The following is a 25,805-nucleotide window of genomic DNA, read 5'->3' as shown; positions in this document are numbered from 1 at the left end:
ACCACAAATCACTGTTTCCCAGTTGAGTTAAGTCTGTTTGTAAGTTTTACATGAGCTAGCTTATATTTGCGCACCTGAAATTAGTCTACAAACTGCGTTCAACACATCTCGAAACAAACCACTGCTAGTTAGTTCCACACATCAATAAACACCTGTGCTCAGCTTTTCTGAAATGCCCTGTAAGTAAATAAATAACATCAAAGGGTTTTTCTACTTCTAAAAATATTTTATATTTAATATTTGTTATATAATGTTTTTATAAATATATAATTAAAATGGGGTTAGAAGTGAGTGGCAACACCAGACAGGAAGAGGTTAGTGTCACACAGAAATATGACTAAGGGGGTCACTGATTTGGATTCTAGGTCATCAGCTGAGCTAAACGTTTGTACCCCCCCCCCCCCCCCCCCCCCCCAACCCACACAAGTGGCACCACTCCATCCATCCATCCCTCCAGCTGCTTCTGTCCATTTATCCCTCGCTCTCAGCCATCTAAAATAGATCCTGTGTAACTTGAAAAATCCCCTTGCCAGTGTCCGCTCACTAAAAATACCCACTGTGATCAAGGACTGGATGGCTCCGCATTACTGCTCCAGATCATTATGTTGAAAAATGCACCGAACATAGGGCCCAAGCACTGAAGGTGTATAATGTTTTTGTTTGCAGCATTTTTCCTATTGCGCGGAAGTCTATGGTTGCCCTTAGAACCACATGTTAAAAGGTTGTGTTTATCAGGTAGCCACTGTAACCTTAGTATAAATATATACATATAAGAAAAATATGCTCAAACCTTAGGATAAATTTGTTCTAGAGTCACATTGACCAATTTTACTCATTTTTATTGAGCACATTACAAGTCCACCATTTAGATTTTACATACTTTTGCAAATTAATTTCATAGGGCCACCTACTGATGTACAGTATTGCAAAAAATTCCCGAATAACTAAGCTCGTTTTAAGCTGCTTTTCCCAAAATCTTACTTTTTATCTCCATCTGTAATTTTGCAACCAAAATATGATAAGTATTTTGATGCATAATTATACAGTACATCCTTTTTTGACCCCTGCTGACTGGATATAACCTCTGACCTGTCATGTCAACAGTACCTTTAGTACTGTACTGAATACAATAAGGGAGGTTTTGCATACTGCTGCACCATAGGCTTGTTTGCATAACCCTTCCCACCTACTCTTGCACTTCTACATCCACTTTCATCAGTTCACTGTCAGACAGCTGCTTTTTAGAAGCATTTCGAATCCTGTGAAGCTCCATGACATAAAATCTCTAGATACTTTTCGCACAAATGTTGTTGTTGTCGTTGTTTTTTTTGCACCAAGGTAACTAATTGCAATGCACAGAGATTCTCTCACTCTGGTGTGTAACGTGATGCAGTAGTTTCCGTAAATGGTCTTTACTCGATAGCGACAGTTCGATGGTAGCCTACTGAGCCGCATGAGGTCCAGCTCGTGCTCCTGAGCAGGAACATTTCACTCCACGAGCCACTTGACAGCCATCTATTTGAGGAGTTTTTACTTTTTGTTCACTGGCGGGACTGTAAAAATAGAATTTCCATGCGCCTGACTTCATTCGCGGATACTGCATTTTCTACAGAAAAATGACTTCAGTGTGGAAAAGATTACAAAGAGTTGGTAAAAAGGCCACTAAATTTCAGTTCGTGGCTTCGTATCAAGAACTTGTTCTGGAATGTACAAAGAAATGGTAAGTTATGATTTCTTTTCCGTTATAGCGGTGTGCTTCCTAAATACGCAGTGCTGAAGGGCGGTTCTTTTCTGACTGAAACAGCACCATGCGCACACACTGTATCTTATTTTATTGTAGCGCTGTTTTTGTAAATGATTGTGAATAGAACAATTAACACAGCAGTCGATTTTAGGAATGTATTTGAAATGTAGTGGAGAACGTTGACAGTCACACACCCCCACTTCCGCCTCCATCACTCGTGCTGTCAACACTGAAGATATTATGAACATCCATCATACTCACCTAAGCAGAATTAAGTGCTGCTTTTATTTACCTGACTCCTATAAACTGTCTATTGTGTTGACAGCATCTATATATTGTTTCAGTGTTTTAAACTGGGTGGTGTTGCTTTTCCTTTCTGTTTAGGTGTTGTCATGTTTTATTCATGTATTATTTTGTGAGAGCTTTAAAGAGCATTGCTCATGACTTCACCCCCTTAAATAGCCAGTAACATGAAATACTTCATAAAATACTTTATTGCTGTTTTTTAAACACATTACAACTTAAATTCTATGTTGTTATGCAATATATTTCATTTATTTTAATTTGAGTTCAATTTCATTCCCCCCTCCCTAAAAGTTCATATTTTCCATGTAAACACAGCGTTGAGGTGAGAATTAAATAACTGCTGTCTCTGTAAAGTCTTGATCAAGAGACAGCTGTTGACACTGACAGGGAGTGTTTCTTTCCTAACATTCATGAATGATATGTGTCTTTATATATCTATCCTTATCTATGATCAAAACCGTGAGATCAGAAGAAATTCAGTCTGATTGGATTTGAGAAGCATGTTGTTTTTCAATCACAAGTATACAGCAAACACAAAAAGGTGTGCCTTTAAATCAGATCAATGATCAGATCAAATCGAATCACTATGGTTAGTAAATGGTCAGTATGGTTAGGGACACAAGTGCTACAGTGAATGGAAGTTTTGGTTGCATCGGTCACCAATATTGAGACAATATAAGAAACAGAATAGCCACTATACACAATATACACACAATATACACAATATACACACAATATACACAATGACATTTTTCACAGTGCACAAGCGCGCTTCCATTAAACTGAAGGTTTACTTCATTTTGGTGATATTAACTATTGGCATTATTCTCTGAACAAGTTGTGGCCTGGTAAATGAAGCAACGCTCCGTTATGCAATGGCTTGTCATCTGCCTGCAGGAGAAACTGAAACACTCATTGTAATTTCTGCCTATAAGTGTTAATCTGAGATTTATCTCCATCATAGATAGCCTGCATCATTTTACTGGTGATGTAAACGATCTCTATTTCACTGATTCTAAATTCTATATACTATGCATTCTTTATTATTTAATACTAATACATATTTAACCTTTCAACATTGTTATTGGAAAGAAGGGTTAGGTTAATAGTAAACCTGAGCAGTTGTAATTGTTGTTATCACCTAATGAGCTTTCAGCTGATGTGGAAAGTCCAAGATTGTCTTGCAACACTATGAGGAAATAACGTCCTGTATCTTTGCCACAGCTTTACGGTTTCTTTTGCTGACCTAAACATGTGTATTGTAGTACGAATTTTTAAAAGCAATAGAGCAGTTAGAGTGTTTCAAAAGGAGAAATGTGCATTTCTGTAAACACGTCAGATCTTGTGCGAATCATCATATGAGATGATTTGCAGTATATCTGTGATTTTCATGTACTGCCAGTGGGTCAAAGTCTGTTGATGTTACGCCACAGCTGAGAAGGGTGTGAGCTGGAGATATTAGACAGCTGAAAGATGACACAGCGGTTGAGTTTCTGATGGGGTAATATAACTTGAACTGTGTGTTGAGCATGTGTGTGTTTATCTCTGACATTTGTTTCACGTGTCAAAGTGACATGAAATATAAGGACTGCATTTTAGAAAGAAAATTAAAGAAAAAAGACTAATTTACCAACCAGGTTGGCAGTCTATTTTTACACCCATCCACGCTCTACCCACTGCCCTTTCTTCTCCTCCTAATTTATCCTTTTAGACTGTTCGGCCCTGTTGCTATTACTAGCTGTAACCTGAGTAAGAGCTCAGTCTTGCTTCTCTTTGTGTAGCGGTTCATGCTGCTGCTGACACACATATTAAGTTTACCTTTGCAAACATCAGGGTGAACATCACTGGAGGACTATGACATTTACATATGGGTCACGTTCATTAAGAAACATTTTGATGTGTTTAAAGTGATACTATTTATTGTTCCCTGGTAAGCCTGTTTGACTTTCTTTTATGAAACGATAGAAATCTGTATTCATGTGATGGCCATGACTTTCCATGCAATTAGAATGAACAGGGACTTTAAAAAGGAAGCAAAAGCACCATAAAAGTATCATAAAAGTGGTTTATGTGATTCATATGCTATATTCCAAATGTTCTGAAGCTATGTCGTAGCTTTGTGCGATGAACAGAGTGAAACATAGTTTTGTGTTTCATGTAGAAAATTATACAAGAACATCATGAGAGTAAATACACCACTGTTTGAAAGTCAGTGCAATTAATTATTATTATTATTATTTCATTTTATTTTTTGAAAGACATGAATACTTTTATTGAGCAAGGATGCATTAAACTGTTCAAAAATGACACTAAAGATGTTTATAATGTTACAAAAGATTTTTATTTCAAATAAATGCTGTTTTTGAAATCCTTAAATAATTATCATGGTTTCCACAAAAAATTTGAAGCTGTTTTCCTCTGTGAATATAATAAGAAATGTTTCTTGAGCATCAAATCAGCATATTAAATTTTTTTTATTGCAATAATATTTAGCAATATTTTATTTAATGCAGCTTTGGTTAGCATAAGAGACTTCTTTCAAAAACATTTTGAAAATCCTACCAACCCCCAAACCTTTATATATAATGGCAAAATGTGTTTTTTGTTCCCTTCAGTGTTTGCGTAAGCTTAATGACAGCTTTCATATCACAAAATAATAAGCTGCCATTATTAAATGTGAACAGCTGTTTGTAAACACAGTGAGACTTAGTGGTTTGGAGATCAGAGACCAACACCCCTTGCGCTGTGAGCCAAACTCAGCTTGGTCATGTGACCTTGCTGAGTTTCCTCCAATTCTTAATGCAGTGAGCATGACACTGACTGAACAGCTCTGAAGTGTACAATGGGCTCACTTAAGAACAATTCACTATTAAAGGGCAAGTTTATTTTGGAACCAAATGCATACATGTAAAGTGCAAACCTGGAAAAGGTGATTTCCATTTATTTGTTTTAAGCTGCACATTGATTTGCATTTTTGCTGCCAATACTGTATGTCATCATAATGTTCTGGATATCAGATATAAGGTCTTATCTAGGTCTACATGGTGCTGTGCCCTCAATAAACAGACAGGAACTCTTTAAAAACTTTGTTTATTTAATGTTTTTACATAGCATAGGTAGCAATGCAGGGCAGTAAAAGTAATTGATTCCACATGTTCCAGTAGACACTAAATTAAAATTGGTTATCTAGCAAGACAGAAAGTTTCTCAATCGATTATTTGTTCTTGTGTGCTTGTTTGTGAACAAGACATTTCTCTAGTTTGGATGAATCTTGTATGCAAGGCCTTGCATCATGTGCTCTTGTTTTGTGTGGGGTTTGAAACAGTTGGCAGCATTTTTGATTCCTTTCTGCCTTGAGGTAACACTGGGAGACAAGATCACAAGATCCGTTACACTGCCTGTAGCTTTTTGGAGACACACACACCAGAAATGCCACAGTGTCTGTTTCTAGATCAATTTGTATAGGCTTTATATTTATTTCCAGATATTTTAAGCACACACAGAAAGAGTCACTGTAGACGTCTTCATCAATAGTAATTAAAGGACCAAGCCTATCATTGAACTTGTAAGCTCCCGTTCAACTCTGTTTTTAAATTATTTTATAGGCAACCAGACAAACTGAGAGTGGTGTGGACACGGAGGAACAGGCGCATTTGTTCGAAGGTAATTGTCAAATAAAATATTTTAAGTAATATTATTTTAGATTAATTCATGTTTTAATTGACAAACATATTTAGTAATATTTTTAAAAAAATGTTGAAATAATATTTACCATAAATCTGGATTCAGATTTTTTTAAAAATTCCAGATTATTTGCAAGTATTTGAAAGCTAGTGTAATTTAGTTTATGACTATGTCCAGGAATCCCAAAGTTTTCAGACAGAACAGTGTGCTGACATTTTAAATGATCATGTATAACAATGTGTTTTTTAAAAGTGATTTACAAGTGCTTAAAATGATTACAACTACTATACAATATGGATTATTACTGACATTATCTTTTATTTTCTCACCAGCTTCATTCATGGCAGCCAGGCATTAAAAACCCCTACAGGGGAATGGTTGTGTGGCCTGTACCTGAGAATGTGGACATTACGGTCACACTCTACAGGGTAGGAGACCTATCACACTTTATTATTAGCTATACAATATATAGAGTATATTGCATTCATTAAATATATATATGCAATACATAGCTTGTTAAGGATACTAACTGATAGCTTGTCAGTAAATTTTAATCATGGTTTTGTTTGACAGGACCCACATGCAGATGAATTTGAAGACAAAGAGTGGACATTTGTCATTGAAAATGTGAGTTTATTCAAATCAAGGTCAAATTTCTGTGAATGTTTTTATTATTTTTGTTTATTTATTGTTTTTATAAAAGCTAGTTGTTTTATTATCTCCGATGTTCTACAGGAGACAGCAAAGGGCAGTCGGAAAGTTCTGGCGTCTGTGGACTTGAACATGAAGAAGTTTGCCAGCGCCACACACTCACAGACAGACCTGATGCTCAAAATGAAACCTCTGTCGGTTAAGGTGGTGGAGGCCACGCTGAAGCTCTCCTTATCCTGTGTGTTCCTCAAAGAGGGGAAAGCTACGTGAGTCATCCACATGGCGCTCTTTTTAAGAAATTATAGTAATTAAGAAATTATACTTTTCATGTGGTGTTTAATTATCTAGATTTAATCATTTGTTAAAGTTGTAAAGTTTAATTTTGTGACTGCACTGAAACTTGATTTCGGTTACCAATACTTGGAGTGCATTTTGAATCTAAAAAGAGAAGTGGCTGCCTGCCCAGTCAGGGGTTTGCACTGGGGAGTGCTTCTTCCTTGACATGTGCAGGTCAAGAAGCAGAGCAGAATTTTCCGAAACAATACAGCGAGCTCTTAAATCACAGCCTGAGCATCTAAAATAATGCCATTTGAGCTTTGAGCATAATTGTAGAGATGCTGCATTAGGATAAAGTAATGCAATAGAATTTTGTTCATAATTTCCACTAGAACATCTATCAAATAACCTGTTCATGAGCTTCTAAACATGTATTGATTTCATTAAAACAAACAGCCCATAATGGTTGATACAATACCACATATCATTCAGAAATAGATACAGAGGCTTAAAAGAAGTCTCAATCTCAGACGTTTATGTGTCACCTGGGCATGAAAATGAAAAGCATATCACAGTCTGGCAAGCAATAAAATGGCTGACTGACTGGGAATGAAGACACATACATTACTCACACAGTAAAGTTTTCACAACATTTTCAATGAACTCATGTACCTGTACTTCTTTCTCCACAGGGACGAGGACATGCAAAGTCTTGCCAGTCTGATGAGTGTAAAGCCAACAGATATTGGGAACCTAGATGACTTTAATGAGAGTGATGAAGAAGAGGACAAAAGATCTAGTACCGGTGTTAATCTCAGTACTGCAGCTCCAGGTATTAAAAAAAACAATCCACTCATGTTGTTTACAAGACAATCTGAGATTCAACGACTAATTTATACTTGGAAATAAAGTTTTAGGATTCTGAGAAATCCAGAACATTAATGAAGAATTAATATTTCGATTCTGCACTATTGTCATGCTAATCATTTGGAATGTAAACTTGAAGCGTTAAAAATTTTATAGCATTATACAAATGCTAAATAGTGTAAATGCATATTCACTAGTGGTCTCAGATTTTATGAGCCCACTGTATAGATAAAACACATTACTGTATTCTTTATCTTACATCCCTATTCCTCTGTCCACTTACTCAGGACTTGCATGAATCACTAATGATGCATTATAGTAACTATAGTAACCCTTACTTCCTCACATGCTACAACTTCTCCTTCTCTCTTTCTCTCACTGTCAGCACCCCATCTTCCTCTTCGACCAACACACTCCCAAGAAAAGAGATCTGCATCTCTAAAGAGCCCCACTGCAATAGGTAACAGCAACATTTGCCTGTGTTCTTTGCATATTCCTTCTTTACAGTCTTTTCATTTTAATCACATCACTGATCATTTTCATATCTTTTCTCATATGAATCCACATCCAATTAATTATTTCCATTAAATGAAATCTTAATAAAATGGTTCAGGATTATGAATTTTCATTGATGTGGTTTTGTTGCGTATGATTATCACATCCATCCTTTTTTCCTGCATTGCTTTGACTTGCATTTCATCATGAATTTCATTGAACTATTTAATCATTTAAAAGGAGTAGCTCACCCCTCCAAAAATCATTATTTCTCACCCTTATGGTATTTTTACAAACCACTTGTCTTTTTTTTTCCTGGAACACAAAAGGAATTTTAAAACATTTTCATGTAACTCTTAACAAAACATAGTAGCCAGTAGGGGTGTAAACAGTTCAGTTGTGACAACAATTCAGTTAGGATAATGTAATGTATGTTTGTAATGAAATTGGGTTTCGATTTGATTAGATTATTTTGGAACAATGCATAATTATTAGTAAAAATGACACAAATTGCATGTAACTGGAAAGACGATTTGCATTACTTAAATAGTGTCAAAATAATACTTCAGGCTTAAAGAAATTAATGTACAACTACCTGGTAAACTTTTTAAAAAGAAATTAATAAGGGTGCATTCAATTCAATTCTATAAAAAACATCACCACTTTTTTGACTGTTTTCCCCTTTAGTGTTACACAGAAAAATAACTGCATACAAGTTTGGAATAACATGATTTTTTGAGGGGGTGAAATAAACCTTTAAATGTCTTTTATGAAGCTGCAACCTCATCCTTCATGATACATTCCTAACCTTTCTCTCTCGTCTGTCTTTCTCTTTTGCTTCATCCCTTTCCCTCTACTCTTTCTTTCTTTTTCTGTCCTTCTCCCACCATTTTTCACCATCTTAACCTCAGTCAGTGGTAAGGACAGGCCTGCTGGTGTTGTCCTCTCACGCCCAGTGCCTGGCACTGTTCATAACCCTGACCTGACATCACGTCCACCTTTACCCACCCCACCCAGTCCAACCCCTCGCACCATGCCCTCACCCGCCCACTCCAGACCACCACGTCCACCACCCGTTTCCCAGCCACAGGCCCCACCTGACTCACACACAGAGCAAAATGCTTCTGGTTTGCTCCCTCCAGCATTGCCCAAAGTCTTTCAGCCATCCCCTGGCTCAGGTATTACAAATAGACTTAAATTAAACCACTGGAAGTCAGTAAGTCACTGTACCATTGGTATCTACTTGGCATTCCTATTTGACTACAGTTATTTGTATGAACGGTTATACTGCTTCTATGGCAACAGTGTGCACAGCCTTCAAAAATAGAGACTTAAGTTCCTCTTTTCTAATAAAACTACAATCTCAGCTACACTACCATTAAAAAGTTTAAGGTCAGTGAGATTTTTTTCAAAGAAATTAATTATTTTATTCAGCAAGATGCATTAAATTGCTCAAAAGGGATAGTAAAGACTTGTATAATGTTACAAAATATTTCTGTTTCAAATAAATGCTTTATTTTCTATTCATCAAAGAAATCTGTATCACAGTTTCTTCAAAGATATTAGCACCACAGCTGTTTTCAATATTCATGAGTAATGTTTCTTGAGCAACAAATCAGTAAAATAGAATGCTTTGCCATCACAGAAATAAATTACATTTTATTCAAAATATGCAAATACAAAACAGTTATTTTAAATTGTTACAATATTTCAGAATTTTTACTGTATTTTGATCAAATAAATGCAGCATTGGTGCAGCAAATGCAGCAAAAAAAAAAATTCTTATTGGCCCCAAACTTTTGAGAGGTAGTGTTTTTTAATGACTTTAGCATGTTGTTAGTCTTAATTTTCTTCAAAGCCCTACCCAAATGGTAATTTTTTCACTTGAAAAGTGATGTCACTTGATGGAAGTGACATCATTTCCACATTTACCGGTGCTAGTCTGTGATTTTATCTGTATTTTTCTTTTGCCAGCCAGTAGCAAATTTCTGGCTAAATGACCTACTGTTTTTTTGACAAACGCAAGGGATGTGGTTTTGATTTCATTCCCATCTGAGTCATTACCTCTATGTTTACATGGAGGAATTGGCCAAAATGTCGTTTTGAAAATCTGTTTGATCATGTGAAGTGCTGTAGGGCTGTCATGTGGGTATGTGGCGTAAAAGAAATTCTTTCAGAAAATTGAGAACTGAAAATCACTGTGGCCACATACACATTGCAAAGTTTGAAGAGTGACAACCGCATTTAAGAAGACCAAAGATAAGTGACAGTCATATTTAGCTGCAGTTTGAATTCATTGCCATCCACATGGATGAGTTTTATCACAGAAGGCCCATACATATATTATTTCACAAACGTCACCCAGACAAACAATTAACATTGTAAAAGTGCTTATGCATCTGTGTATTTCTCAACAAAGCCTGGATGTCTTGTATAGTTTCTCTGTCTATTTTTCCTTCTGTGGTTGTGTCCAGCTCCTGTGTCGTTTCAAAGAAGACTGTCTGGCTCCGAGGCCCCACTGGAGGGTCCCGTGACCTCTGACTATCCTCTGCTCAAACTCCCTCGGGCTTCTCCTTCCTCTCCTTCCGATCCCTTCCTCTCTCACTCTCCCTCTCCTCCCACTGTGCTCCTGAAAGGTACAGACTCATGATTCCTAAACATTTAAAGATTACATGCAATTCAAAGTACAGTATGTTTCTTATAATTCTAATAGGAACAGTATGTTAGCCTGATTTGACTCTTTAAGATTGCTTTTACAGAAGTCAGATTCATTTCCTCTTAGCCACTGTCTCTCTTGTTCTCACTTTTCCTGCATCTCTGACTAATCTTCTTCTTTCACGTGGTCTGCGTCCTTTTTTGTGTCATTGCACTTCTGTCTCAGATTCTTTTGGAGCACCTCGCACCAATGTTTTTAAGCCCAAGATTGTCCCCGGTGCTCGCCCTGTATCCCCCACTCCTGTCCCCCTCTTCGAGCCCAAAACTTCTTCCCTCTCTCTCTCTGACACGCTTAAGCATCCATCTGCTGGCACTGTGCCAGGTATTGAGAAATCTTCCAGATTGCACGTAAACAGTAGAAGCAGCAGCACTAATGCAAGATATTAATAAAATATCTTGAACATTATTTGTTCAAATTTAATATTACTAAGATAAATCTAATATATTTAATCCTGCTTTCTAAAGACTGGTAAGAAATGACAGCATAATTTTTTTTTAAGATTAAGAAAAAACAAATCTGCTAAAAATTATTAAAAACTAAAAACAATTTGCTTTAGTGCGACATAATAGAAATTCCAATTGTTCGATTTTTAAAACAATCATTTCATTTAGTATTTTTACAGTTTTGTCTGGTTAATGTCACATAATATCATATATTAATATTTTTCTTAAATAGTATAAGGCTGCCTTTATATTTTAGGAAGGGTCCCTCGCTAGGGGATCATCATATTTGGTTGTTTTTGAAATTGTTGGAAACCCCCTGCTCTGATGTTAAAATCAATATTTGCTTCAAATAAATATTTCAAGCTGAACCTCTAACACTTGATCAAGTAATGACTCATACTTTATCTCAAATTCTAAAACGTCCTGCCTGTTTTACTTCTTATATATATATTTTTTTTAATCTTTTCCTCACAGTATCTACACAGCTAAATGAACAGATGATGGAGGTTTCTACATCTCCCTTCTTCAGTGTCCCTCTAAATGAATCTGTGACCCCTGTTCCTTTGCTGAGCAGACCAGATCTCGAAGCTCTGTGCGAAACATCTTGCACTTCTAATCAACTCCCCAAGCCACCTCTACTTCCCTCTGTCCCTGTCTCTTACCTCATTAGCAAACCCCTAGCTGCCTCTTTTACCCAAGCAGCTGTCTCTTCCTCTTCCCCTGCTCTTGCACTGTCTACCACTGATGCCCACACAACTGCTCCCTGCTGTTCAACTCAATCTTCTTCTACTCGCTCAGGTACTAGACTGCCTGTTGCTTGCATTAAAAGATGCAGTAATTAGTAGTAATTTCTAGTGTGATTGGTGATAGGTCTAACAGTTTTGATGTATTAGGAGATATATACAACTGTCGCAACTAGTGACCACTATGTTAGACTATGTATTAGACTATATTTTGTTATTTGCTTTTATTAATATGGTCATGATGTGCTGGATAGTCCCACCCACAGGGAACTCTCAGTGGTCCAGAATCTCTCTCCAGAGACTGCTGCTTATTTGCATAAAACTCTATGACAACCTCATGTAATTTCAAATTAAAAATTGTCTTTAAAAATTAATTTAATAATCAAAACTGAATAAAACTCATCTTACGTTATTAAAATAGTATTTAAAATGATTGTATATCAACTGTTTACCCAGAGATACCCAGGGAGCTCAACACACTTACAGAGGAGGATCAAACAAACCCATTTCTACAAGGTGAATAAGTATTCTTCATTTGTGTGATTAATGAAGTAAATGAAAATGACTGAAAATAAAATAGATTAAGACTGATTAGCTTTTACTCATTTTAATTCAGTTTGCTGTTATGCTCAACAGAAATACTTGCTGAAGAACTAAAGAACTCAGAGCCCAAACCAGAGCAGCATCGCTCTTCTCGGACTGTCTGCAGCATTAGCATTGCTAATCAACAATCTCCTTCCTCTGCCATGGCTGTGAAAAGGTGAGCACTTAAACATCAATCTTAACTATATCATTACATTTTTAAAATGTAATATCACCTTTGCAGACACAGTCTGATTTGCAGAGGTGTATTCAGCATTTACTACTTCGTGTGTTTCTGTAGGAATGTGATTTGGACTTTATATGGACACAAATCCAAATATAAATATAATTTTAATGACAAAGCGGTTCCTTAAAAACAATAGGGAAATGCATGACCTTGTGATAATCCTATTTTAAACAGACCATGCCATTTGCCTACAGCAGCTGTCAGTTTACGTTGTGCAAATGTTTGAACTCTCCATTGCTTTCCCTCACCACTTCAAACCTGCGTCTATCCTTTTTGTCCTGTTTTCTCGCCACTAACATCTCTGTGGCACAAAGTGCTCTCTCTAAGGAAAAGCTGCATCTAATCTTGCCAAATTCTGCCATGCTTTGGCCTCTCACCCCATTTTTTGCCACCTTTGACAACAAGTATCTTTGTCCCCCAGTCCTGAGCCTGTTGGCAAGTCATCTGCAGTACAGCCTGTGGAAGCTTCCAGATCTGAGGAACTGGACATTGGGAATGTCCCTCCTCCACACCCATTCTCAGCTCCAGCAACAACAGTGGTTTCCACTCATATGAAGAAAAATCAGGTTTTTATTGCAGAGAAACCACCACTGGCTGAGGAAGAGCCGGATTTTAAAGTGGCCGATTTCGATAAAGTGATCATAACCGCTCAAGATGTTACTGTTGGCAAACGCCCTGACAAAGAACCACTCAAAATTGACATTGAACAGCCAGTGCAGTCTAGTCTGGTTCAAACCTTTTCAATAACCGATGATGACTTACTAAAGCAACCAAAAAACACAAAAATTGAATCAGCAGGGGAAGTTTCTCCAAAAGAGGAACCGAATATACAGAACGCGAAGGGTGCTTTGTTTTGTGCCGACCTCAACAAGTCGGATGAGGACAAGATAATCAAGAAATTTGCCTCAACTGTGGTTACCCCTACAGAACATAATATCCCCAATATTTTATCCAGCTCATCACCTCTAAAGCAAGAACCTATAGATCTTCCCAGGGAAAAAAGCCAAGTGTGGGTGGAAGAAGTCCTTGCATCTAAGTCCAACAGTAGTTTGAGAGAGAAACAGTCCCATACGGATCATCTGGACAAGAGTTTAACTATTGAGGAAAGGTCAGTGTGCTCGCATGGCACTATTACACTCCCAAACTGTGGCAAACTGGAACTTTCCTCTTTTGGGTCACTTCCTGTTTCAGTAAACCCTTATCTGTCTTCTAATGGTGTTCATTTGAATACTTAGGCACATAAAACTCACTTTGGCGACATGAACAGTTCTAGATAACACATTTTTACAGATAACACATTTTAAATATACTAACTCGCCTCAGTATGAATAGATAGGTTATATCTTCTTTCCCAACCACAAAATTGCACTTCTGTAGAATTACATCATCGACATCATTCTCTAGATGAACTTCCTAAAGTTTTTACTAAATGCTAAATTATCTTCATTTCTTTATTTGTAACAATTTTCTTCCTGTCTCATTCTTCTCTTCTCTGTCATTCTCTCAGTCAAAATGAAATGGCCTTCACTCCACTTGAAAGGCCTAGCGTTAGCCTCAAAGCGGCTGCCCCTCAAATATCAGATCTGCCCAAAGAGCTTCCTCCCATTCATCCCCAACCCCTGGAGCCCAAAGTCCTTAAATGCATGTTAGAACAAACTCCAGCAGTCAGTCAACCAGCAAAACCAGAGCTGATTGTGAAGGAGTCAGACGACACAGTGTTAACACAGAAGAGTGTGGAGATCCATTCACTTGCCCAAGCAGAAGTGCCAATCTGGTGTTCTCTGGAAGAGAAAGTAAAAGATCAGGAGGATAAAGCGAGGGATGAAGAAATAAATAAGCACAAAACAACTGACAAGATGCCAAAAGAAGAAAATAAAGCTGAAATGTCCTCAAAAAAATCTTTAGAAGCAGGGTAAGAGCCAGTTGGTCTCAAATGTTCAGCCATGGTCAAGTGCTTGCATGCTTCCACATCTCATACAATTAAGCGTGTTAAAATGGTCTTTTGGGGGTTTTGTTCACTCTCATGTGTCAATAAGAGAGAGAGAGTTTCAACAAGTCATACTTTGATGATTTGAATATAAACTTGTGCTAAAATTGGCTTCATATTCATACCAGCATTATAGCAGGTTTGTTAATGCATGTTTGATCAAAACAAGGTAAGTAAAATGTGACAAGCCCTATTCCTTACCTCACAGCGAAGAAAAAGCCGTGATCCAAGTCAAGGATGCTGAAAATCTCAGTTTAAATGAACCAGATTCCCAACAGCCGATACCCTCCATTGTCCTTAAACCACAACAAGCTGAGACTATCAAGGAGAAGAAAAAAGAAGCAGTTAAAGTCAGTATACCGGTCCGTATGAAGCCTCCACTTCCTGTGATCTCCCCTGCTGTTGCTGTAACGGAAAAGGACAAAAGACCTTCAATGCATCTGGAGGAAATTTGCCCTCTGACACCCAGCCTGTCTTTGGATACAGAGTCTGATGGAAGTGATTTAAAGAAAAAGGTCACATTTGAGGAAGAGCGTGTGTTGTGGGCTGCGGTAGAGGAGAACACAAAAGAAAAAATTGATGAAGGTGTTAGTTTGGGCAAGCTGATACCAGAAAAAGAGCTTGTGGATAGGGGGTAAGTGCATGAGGTTTGTTAACCTCACTGCATGGAGTTTTGTGTGGACTTCAGACTATCTGGGCTTGCATGTTTTGTCCATATCTACACCACTGTTCCAAAATTTGGGGTCTGTAAGATTTTTTGTTTTATTTTTTGAAAGAAAGAAATGCTTTAATTCAGCAAGGAGGCATTAAATTGATCAAAAGAGACAGTAAAGACATCTATGATGTTACAAAAAATATATATTTCAAATAAATGCTGTTCCTTTGAACTTTCTAGTCATCAAAAAATCCTGAAAAAATAATGATTTCCACAAAATATTAAGCAGCACAACTGTTTTCAACATTGATGACAAAAAGAAATGTTTATAAAGCACCACATCAGCAGATTAGAGTGATTTCTGAAGGATTCCACGATGTTTTTACTGTATTTGATCAAATAAATGCAGCCTTGGTGAACATAAGAGATTTCTTTCAAAACGATTTTTAAAAAATCTTACCAACCCCAGACGTTTGATCTATTGTGTTTATTGATATTTTTAATACTTCAACATTCCAACATTTTTTTTTCTCTCTGCCTGAGTTTCTAATGCATCTCTATTAGAACTTAAAGTAAACATCTGTTTTACTTGCTGGGAATTGAGATGTTAACGAGAGAACATTGATCTTCAAAGAATATTTTTGTCACTTACACTTTTTGGTCCATGGCAGCCAACATGGACAAGAAACATCAGAAACTAAGCCTAAGGAACAAGAGGATTCCTTTACCTTGTCCCATTTCCACCACAAACTAGATAAATATGCCAACAGAGAAAGCCAGAGAGAAGACGGTACAAAGAAGACCACTAAAGAGGAAGATTCAGATGATAAGATGCTCCAAACTGGCAAACAGACTATTTGGACAACTGAAGCTGGACTTAAAGAAGATCTGAAGACTGTCAGTATCTCTTCAGGAGCTGACCTTGGCCATGAGCTTGATGTAGGAACAGACAGAAATGTGGAAACCTGCATACAGGAACATGACTCAGTTTCTGACCAGGAAGAAGTATCTGTAGGCTTCATACGGGGGATTTTCGGTGTTCTGTATAAAGGGTAAGTGTGGGACGATTCTGAGGCTTGCACAGAGCTTCTCTTGCCACGGCATCTGCATGGCTATAATTTTGTTTTCCTGAAAAACTGAAAGGTTGATATTAGGTGTGATTGTGCATTTGCAAGGAAGCTTTTGCATCCACATTTATGGTGTCCTGTACTGATGAGAAGCTTAGCTTAAGGAGGAGCTTGCCAGTTGGATTGAAAACTGGGTGGTTATTCAAAAAAAACCGTTTCATGAATGGAGGTCATATCAAAAAGAGCCCTTGTGCGAATGGAAAGAATTTGTTTTATCATGATTTAATGTAATCATATTTAAATGTCCTCATCCTTTAGTTATGAGACCATGACATCAATACTACAGCAGCCAAGCACAACTGAAACAGATGTTCAAGACAGCACAATTTTGGATGATCATGATGGATCTGTGGTTGAAATTCTCCCTCCCGAGGCCTTCTCTGACACCAAAATTGAGCATCCAACTGACGATGAGCCTCAGGAATCAATAATCCACGATTTGTTACCTTCTGGCGAGTTACAGATAGATATTCAGACCTCCGAGCCTGTAGCCATGAGCCTGGTGGAGTGTTTGAAACTGGCAGCCAGAGAAAATCAAAGCGGATCTATGACTTTCAAGACCCAGGATAAAGGAAGTCCTTCTAAACAGAAAGCAGCAAATGAGCAAACCCAAATGCTGATGCCAATAAGAAATGAAAAATGCATGATGGTGGAATTGAAGTCTGAGGGTGTGCTATCAAATGAAGAGAAGAATGAAGAGGCGTGCTTACCTCTGGAGGAAGAAGAAGACATAAATGCTAAAAAAGAGGTGCAAAACCTCAGCTCTGTGGAAACAGATGGTCTGGTGACTGAGGTAGAGTTTGAGGAAATAAAAATGCACGAAAGTCCAAAAAGAAATGGACATGAAGAACTGCCTGGCACGATAACAGCAGCAGATTTAAGGCCTATGGCGGAGTCGGAGGGTTCACAGGAGGAGCTGGAATTTGAACTGGGTCAGGAAGACTTAGGAACAGTGTGGTCTGCTGAGCTATATATGGATGGAGGGTAAGTGCATGGGACATCACCTCTGCCTGCACTGCTTCACATTTTTATGACCCTCTTTACACGAACGGCACGATTTTGGCAATGTTCCGTCTGGCTGACATCCGAGCATTCTAGCCGATGCATTATGTTATTTGTATGTCTGTGACAAAGGCCGATGGAGTCTGCATTTGACATCAAGCAGTGCATTTAATGTCCTGTTTCCTATGGCCACCCTGTTGAAAGACAACCAGCATATTGTTTTTTTCAACAGGGCTAGACTTCTAAGTGATGGTACCTTTCAAAAGTTTGGTGTCAGGCAATACAATTAGTACTTATTTGTACTTTTAATCAGCAAGGATGCATTAAATTGATAAAGAAAGGGTCAAGGTATTTATGATATTAGAAACGAAATGTATCTTGATCACCAAATCAGCATATGTGACTGATTTTTGAAGGCTCATGTGGCACTGAAGACTGGAGTAATCATGCTTAAAATTTCCATCTCAGTAATAAATTGCATTTAAATGTATATTTAAGGTATTTTTAATTGTAATAATTGTAATAATTTTTGATCAAATAAATGCAGCCTTGTGACCATAAGTGACAAAAATGTTGAAAAATCTTACCTAGCCCAAATATTTGAAAGGTGGTGAGTGTATATACTATGAGCATGAATCAAATTGTGTTGGTTCCCATTGAATTGATTCTGGGCTCTCTGTGGTTTTTCAAAAAGGACTAAACAGCAACTTCGCCGCTTGTTTGTATATTTTGCAACTGCTGCTGCAAGCTTGCAAAACTTGTTAGCACAAAACATGGTGACTGTGGGCTAATGCTGCTGTTTGTATCCCCGTGCTGGAACTGATTGTGCCATTTTCACTTGATTATATTTTTACTGAAAAACCTTTGCACGCTATAATAAACAAGTTGGTATGGTACAACATTTTGATCTCATATTCTGGTGTCCCATTTCTCACAGACCAGAGGAATCCTCAATACCACCAATATCACCAAGAGATTTCACAGCCATACAAAAACTGGAATCACCTCAGACTGCCTTTCCTCCAGAATCTGGGTCTATATTAAAAGACACTACACCAACGGAAACTATTTCCCAACCTGCAAGCAAAGTTCTCCCTCCCTGTCAAGACAAGAATATGCAGTCACCACCCCCAGTGCCTTTACAGGAAGTCGGCCCTGATGCCATCAATCAAAATAGTAGCTCTGCAGCTGCTAAAAGGCATGTGGTTCCACAATGTGATGAACAAGGAACCACTCCTTCACATGTAACTATAGAGACAGCAGATGTAAAGACTGTTGAGATATGCAAAGATTGTGCAAAAGAGACAAGTGAGAATACATTGTCACCACTAGAGGGAGACAATACCAAAACCATGTGTATAAACAACACTTCAGAAGCTGAGATGGAAAAAGAGAGCAGCCCAGTCATCACCAAGGCATCAGAAATTATTATTGTAGCAGCCACGGAAAGACCGAAAGATATAAACGTTGATGTGAACGTTGTTTCTGGAAAGGACATTTCTCCAAGGAGCTCAGTGGTCCCGTGGCCAATTCCTTCTCCAAAACTCGAAAGTCAACGTGAGCCCTCAAAAAGTACAGAAAGTTGCAGTCTAAAGGAAGATGACCTCTCAGAGGAGAGTGTTCTTTTAGCAAAGATTCGTCAGATGGCCGAAGAAGAGACGACACAGCCATCAGCTCTTGCTCCACGCACTAAAAAACGTCTGATCCCCTGCGAGTCTGATTTTGAACTTCCTCCATCTCCTCCCATGCAACTAAAATCTAGCATGAAACTGCCCGTGGATGAGATGAGGCCAAATTTAGATCAGACTGAGTTTACAAAAACACTCGGACCTCCACCATCAGTGATTTCTCCAAATAAGATAGATGAGAAGATTGATATCAGTCAGTCTCAGACTCCCACTGTGCCACTGGAGAGCTTGAAGTTAGATGATAGCCGCAGAGAAGTCAATGCTAGAAATGCTGTTTTAGATGATAAAGTCCAGTTAAACAAGCAAGAACAAAATATTCAGCTGGAATGTATGGGAGCTGAAAGGGAGTGCCAGGATACACCAGCTGTTAAGCCCACAAACCAGACGGAGAGCACAGAAACAGAAGCTGAAACTGAGAACAAGAAAGAACCAGAACTAAGTATTGATAGTGAAGAGGCACAAATAGAGCAAGATAGACCACCATCTCCAGTGCCTGATGAATTGTAAGTCTGTCTGAGTGGAGTGTAAAGTCTAAAATTCAATTGTATTTTGCCATATTATATTGTTTGACTTAAAGTCTGGAACGTCATCTACAGCTTTAAAGTTTGATGCCTAAAATTTTACACCTCGGTTTAAAATTTACACTACGGTTCAAAAGTTTGGGGTTGGTAAGATTCTTTAATGTTTTTGAAAGACGTCAATTCACAGCTGAATTTGTTTGATTTTAAAATGTAATTTATTCCTGTGCTGGCAAAGCTGATTTTTTAGCATTACTCCTTTATCTTTCTAATATGCTGATTTGGTGCTCAAGAAACATTTCTTATTATTATCAATGCTAAAAACATTTGTGCTGCTGGAAACTGTGGTATGTTTTTTTCTTTCAGGATTCTTTGATGAATAGAAAGTAAAAAAAAAAAAAAAAAAAAAAGCCTCCTAATGCTGAATAAAAGTATTAATTTCTTTAAAATCTTACATATCTATATGTATATGTAACATCTTACAACTTCTGAGCAGTAGTGTAATAACACTGTGTATAATAATATTTGCATGTCTTTTCATTAACCACAAATCAACCCAAAATGTTCTAAGCATTGAAGAAAGGGAAGCCCTAGCAGAACAATTTCATTTTCACTTTAACACTGAATTTGAAATTTAAATTCAAAACCATGTGAAACAAAATTAATGATTTGTGAATTGTGTATTTATAATAACAGGGCAAAACTTGTAAGTCATGTCGGTATGTCTAACAGTTTCTGTCCTTTTAATAGGTCTGCTCATCCTCAGGAAAAGGAGTCCTCTGATGTAACCCCAGAGGCTAAAGAGAGTGAGATGCCATCTAGGAGCCCAGGCAGCATGAAGGTCAACGGCCAGACCACTGCAGACTCATCCCATGTGATTGTGCCTCCAATGCGCAGTAAAAAGAAAATAATTCCACCACCAATGGACCTTGCAATAGTAAAAACAATGGATGAATCCATTAAAGAGGGTTCAGCAGTGCCTGGATGGGATGTATGTGGAATTTGTCTTATATGTAAAGTACCTGTTAAAATATAGACTGTTTATCACTTTTTCTAAATGCTGTCTAACACTGTTTTGTTTGTCTTTCCATTTGTCACTATACAGTTTGCCAGTCCACTGCCCAGTCCTGGTTTGGTGACCTCCAGTCAGTCCTTGCTGGAGTGGTGTCAAAAGATCTCTAAAAACTATAAGGGTGTAAAAATCACAAACTTCAGCACCTCTTGGCGTAACGGCCTGGCATTCTGTGCCATCTTACATCACTTCCACCCTGAGATAATGTCAGTTTCTGATTTATTTAATTCATTACTAGCTCAAAGCAAACTCATTATTTCTTAGTATGATTCAATTTATGTGCACAAGCCTAAAAAATATGATTTGTTTCAAGTACAAAAAAAATCAGCGATACACCTTTATCTGTACCATATCATTTAATGACTAATATTTTCATTTACAGAAATCAGTTGATATTAGATATTTAATTGTGCATGTTAATTTGCGAATTTTTTGTTTAATTTACCTTTGCCTTAATAATATTTTAATTATACTGTTAAATGTAATATTTAGCAAAAATGTAAAAAAAAATTATATTATTGTTCATACTTTACAATATAATGTTGTGATACCTAAATAAACTTAAAATAATTGATTTCAGCATTATTTTCATATACATATTATTTAGACATCATTTAGATGTAGAATTAGAATTTCAGTATTGTACATTTATAGCTTATTATTGTTCATAATATGAGAATGATTACAGAAATAATTGGAGTCAGTCATTTAATCAAATAATTACTTTTTAGATTTGTTATTGTGTATTGACTTAGTTGTTGTTTTCCAGTGACTTTGATGCACTGGAGCCTCACAACATAAAGCAAAACAACAAAGCTGTAAGTCTGGTTTAAGCAGATGTTCCACATAAATATATATTTTTTAACTATAAACCCAAATTTATAAACCCCATTTTTGCATCTCTTTTAGGCTTTTGATGGTTTTGCATCACTGGGAATCTCTCGTCTGCTGGAACCCTCAGACATGGTGCTTCTCTCTGTGCCAGATCGTTTGATTGTCATGACGTACTTGTGCCAAATCCGTGCACACTTCACTGGGCAGGAGCTGAGTGTGTTACAGATAGAGCAGAACAACAGTCAGTCCAGCTATGCAGTAGCCAGGCCAAATCAAGGGCCGGATGTACAAGCAGCAGCCAAATTCTGTGCAGAGAGACTCCAAGCTGGAGCTCTGTCAGGAGACAGTAACAGCAAGGACTCACTTGGAGAGGAGGGAAGTGACAGTGTGGCTAAGCCAAACGGAGCTCTTGTTGCTCCACCTCGGACTAAACGCGCAGGAAAGGTGGAAGAGAAGGGCAGTAAGGAGACAGAGGGAGGAGCGCAGAGTCCTCTGGCCCCGCCACGATCAAACTCAGTGGCTTCCAGATCGGGTTTTGGGCACGTACGTGATGCGGATCTGGTGAAGAAACGGCGGTCGCGACTGAAGAGCGAATCCATGGATGAGACTGATTCAAAGGAGCAGCCGAAGGAGGTAAAAGACATCAAATTTACCCTTTCCTTGCATTTGTGTGTGTTAATATTTGATCTAATTGTCTTTTCTCTACTAACCTCTGACAGTCAAATAAAGGTGAACTGACAGCTGAAGGAACTAACGGCTCAACAGCTGCCAGAGAAAGTGCTGAAACTGGTAACCTTCCTAAACTGCTTCCCAATATCTAAAAATTATTGAATTTGGAAAGATTTGGTATTTTACACTCAGATTTGCACTTTTTTGCCATTTAATGTGTTTGCAGAACCTCAGGAAGCAAACCGAGATGTTAAATCAGCAGATAATGAGACAATGGTCAGTATGCCCTCAGTATTTGAGACAAGTGGAGTTTTTCCATCTTTCATCAAGTGTAATTTTTGGTTAAACTTCAAAGCCTTTGGTTTTAAAATAACATTTGCTAATTTGCACGTTAAATATTTAGAAAATATCTTTCTGAGTTTAACATAATCATCATAATTCTCCAGTTCTGGGGCCAGATTCATGAAACATTCTTAAGAAGAAGAATTGTCTTTTTCCTTGTTTTCTAACTTAAGAATAAGGTTATGAATGTTTTGTTAAGAAAACAATTTTGTTAAGAAACATTTCGTAACATTTCATAGAAATTGTTCTTATCTTTTTTTTTTTTGATTGTTCTAAAGATGAAGGACATTAAATAATTAGAATTCCTTGAAAAGAATGTTTTGAAAAATCTGTGTAAATTAGTTCCTAAAGTTAGGATAACCTCCAACTTGTCTTAAATCCCCAGTGATGAGATGTTTACATTTATTTAGTGGGTTATTTTAAATATTAAACAGTACAACATTATTATGAATATTATGATCATTGCAGTACTCTGCAGTCAATTTAAAAAGACAGAGACTTTGCCCGTTTTCTGCTTAAGACGAAAAAAAGAAAATAGAGAAGAAATTTTTTTTCCAGAATTGCAAGAATATTCTTACGAACTACTTCATTCTTAAGAAGAATTTTCAGAATCTGGCCCCTGACTCGCAAGCTCTTACCATCCCATGTTTAATTTCCTTGTTTTATCAATCTTTTAGTTAAATCAAGCATGTCCTTTCCTCTCCATTATCTTTGTGCGTCATTGTCTGTTTCTGTCTTATCAATGTTGGTATTTTATCTTTCTGTATCTGGCTCTATCCATCTCTCTTTCACTCAATCTTCATTCCTTTTCGCTGTCTTTTCCTTTCTTTGTCTGTATTGCTCTTGTCTGGTTTTATGTATGTCTCCCTGTGGTACTTCCTGGCCAGTGTCTGCAGGACACCAATCAATATGTACTGAGTGAACTTCAGGCCCTGGAAACCGAACAGAAGCACATAGACAGCAGAGCTGCAGTCGTGGAGAAAAGTCTCAGAAAGCTCATGGAGACGGGTAAGAAAATCACTCATATAGAGGGAAAGAGAGAATGAAGTTGATTTCAAATTAACTCTTGAAATACAGCATGATATTCCACATTATCTGTGTAACAGGAAGTGATAAAGATGAAGAAGAGAAGCTGATTCAGGAATGGTTCAATCTGGTCAACAAGAAGAATGCTCTGATCAGGAGACAAGACAATCTGGAGCTGCTGTATGTATTGATTTGTAAGACGCAATCAGTGCACACTGTCAGCCACATCAATAAATAATCATGATTTTATCCTTGCAGGCAAGAAGAGCAGGATTTAGAAAGAAGATTTGAGCTGCTAACTCGAGAGCTCAGAGCCATGATGGCTATTGAAGGTAAGCAGTTTTATCTGTTACCTGTTATTAAAGTAGTGTTTTTAAAGCATAACTTGAGCAGCCAAGGTAATATAAATGTAAAAATAATAAACATAGTTAATTATTCAGTTATTTAATATCAGCCAGTATGCGACCAATATATTGTGCATCTGTATTCTACAGATTCCATATTTCCATTTGTCATGTAAATGCAGAGTGTAATACTAAAACCAACAAAAAAGTGAAAAGTTTGCAGGTTCCAATTTTAATTAATACCAAAGTTCATTTGGATTGTGCCAAAGTGGTAGAAAGAACATCAGCTTGGCCCATATATTGGTCTATTAATGCTTTTAACTTTTACCTACCTATTTCCATGGCTGAAGCTGTAGTTATCAGTATTGCATCACTGTACAATAATATCACTAACATCCATATTTCATCCATCAGAGTGGCAGAAAACTCAGGCCCAACAGCACAGAGAACAGCTACTGCTACAGGAACTGGTGTCACTGGTCAACAAGCGGGACGAGCTGGTCAGAGACATGGATGCAAAAGAGAAAGGGTGCAAAAGAGAGTCTAGTCACAGTGTGTTTTGTTGCACTGGAAATTAAACTTTACATTACTTTACTTCACGGACTGATTGTATTTTGTATGTGCAGGGCTTTGGAGGAGGATGAGAGACTGGAGAGAGGTCTGGAGGCAAGACGTAGAAAATACAGCAATAAGGAAAAGTGTGTTCTTCAATAAAGAAACTTGAACTCTTTTGAAAGCTGTGGCTCACTGCACAAGAGACGATCCTAAATGACTTGGACTACACCAGGACATTAGTGTGCCTTGTTTTAACTTTCAAAGACATTTGGCTTAAACGTGAAGCCCTTTCTCAAAACATCTTAAAGATCTCAGAGACATTTCAGTGGCATATAAATCATGTCCAGTCTAGATCAGATAAGTTGTTCATTGAAAGTTTGCACAACGTTTTGAAAGTTTTCCTAGGTTTCACTGGTCAAGAGTTTAGGTATTTTAAGCAATATTACTTTAAATCGTAAATTCTGAAAGAAGGCCTTTATTGTTTTATTGGACAATAAACAAACAGCCTTGACTGAACCCCTGAATGGTTGCAGACAGTTGAACTGAACACAAGAAATAATAAGAAAAGGGAAGAATCCTGCACACTGCTGTAGGCTGCAAGAAATCCAGCATTTATTGAGACTTCAGTCCCACAACCTTAAGTCATTTTTTTCCTGAACCAAATAAAACTGCTCAAGAAATAAAAGATTTCTTAAAGTCTGAGCAGGCAAGCAGGGTTTTCTCTCCTTTGCAATGTTTGTAATGTTTTTTTTTGGAAATGTTATGTAATGTTTAAGATTGAGACTATTTGACTGTCGAACAGACAAAGAGACTTGCGCCAAAGTTTGCTGTTTTTACATTATTTATTTAAGTGTGTTGTTTCCTGGTATGCCAAATGTCTCTGTTGGGCTGTTGTCTTGTATTATCTGCAAATTATATTATCTGATGTTTCATCGGACAATATGTCTCCAAATGAATGTATTCATAAACTTTTTTTTTGCATTGCAGTGCCTTTAGAGGTTTAATACCTTTTGAAAAGGGGCTTTTTTTTATAAAATGAAGCCATTCTGTAATTTTCTGTTTTAAACATTAAAAGCTAATTCAAAATGAAAAAACATTTAAGGATTGTTTTATAGATACACAAAAAGTATTTTGTCCGTCTGTACTCTTTTTGATATTTAAATGTGTTATTCATTCCTATTTTAAGATTTAGGGTGTTTTATTCAATAAAGTTTGATGCTGTTTGAATTTCT

The 25,805-nt window shown here is 37.3% G+C and overlaps 1 protein-coding gene across 16 annotated transcripts; it reads left to right on the top strand.

Moving 5' to 3' along the window:
• Window positions 1-1,160: 1,160 nt before the first annotated feature.
• LOC306865813 (EH domain-binding protein 1-like protein 1) lies at window positions 1,161-25,805 on the top strand. Of its 16 annotated transcripts, none has more exons than XM_079410624.1 (23): window positions 1,218-1,720; window positions 5,656-5,713; window positions 6,067-6,162; window positions 6,308-6,361; window positions 6,470-6,651; window positions 7,354-7,493; window positions 7,914-7,988; window positions 11,657-11,980; window positions 12,382-12,441; window positions 12,562-12,685; window positions 13,176-13,862; window positions 14,262-14,666; window positions 20,482-20,722; window positions 20,837-21,009; window positions 21,573-21,621; window positions 21,713-22,270; window positions 22,357-22,426; window positions 22,533-22,582; window positions 23,536-23,656; window positions 23,755-23,854; window positions 23,933-24,006; window positions 24,433-24,547; window positions 24,645-25,805. In XM_079410624.1, exons 1-23 carry the CDS (start codon window positions 1,617-1,619, stop codon window positions 24,730-24,732), a joined length of 3,948 nt encoding a protein of 1,315 aa, XP_079266750.1. In that variant the 5' UTR covers window positions 1,218-1,616; the 3' UTR covers window positions 24,733-25,805. The 16 variants fall into 16 exon arrangements, with proteins under 16 accessions (XP_079266760.1, XP_079266755.1, XP_079266754.1 ...); XM_079410631.1 differs by lacking the exon at window positions 14,262-14,666 and adding an exon at window positions 18,463-19,716 and having other exon boundaries at window positions 1,223-1,720; window positions 23,545-23,656; XM_079410623.1 differs by lacking the exon at window positions 14,262-14,666 and adding an exon at window positions 18,463-19,716 and having other exon boundaries at window positions 1,223-1,720.

The sequence above is a fragment of the Barbus barbus genome (assembly GCF_936440315.1).
Source record: "Barbus barbus genome assembly, chromosome: 47".
Classification (NCBI taxonomy): Eukaryota; Metazoa; Chordata; class Actinopteri; order Cypriniformes; family Cyprinidae; genus Barbus; species Barbus barbus.
This window is presented reverse-complemented; position numbering and strand designations above follow the sequence as displayed.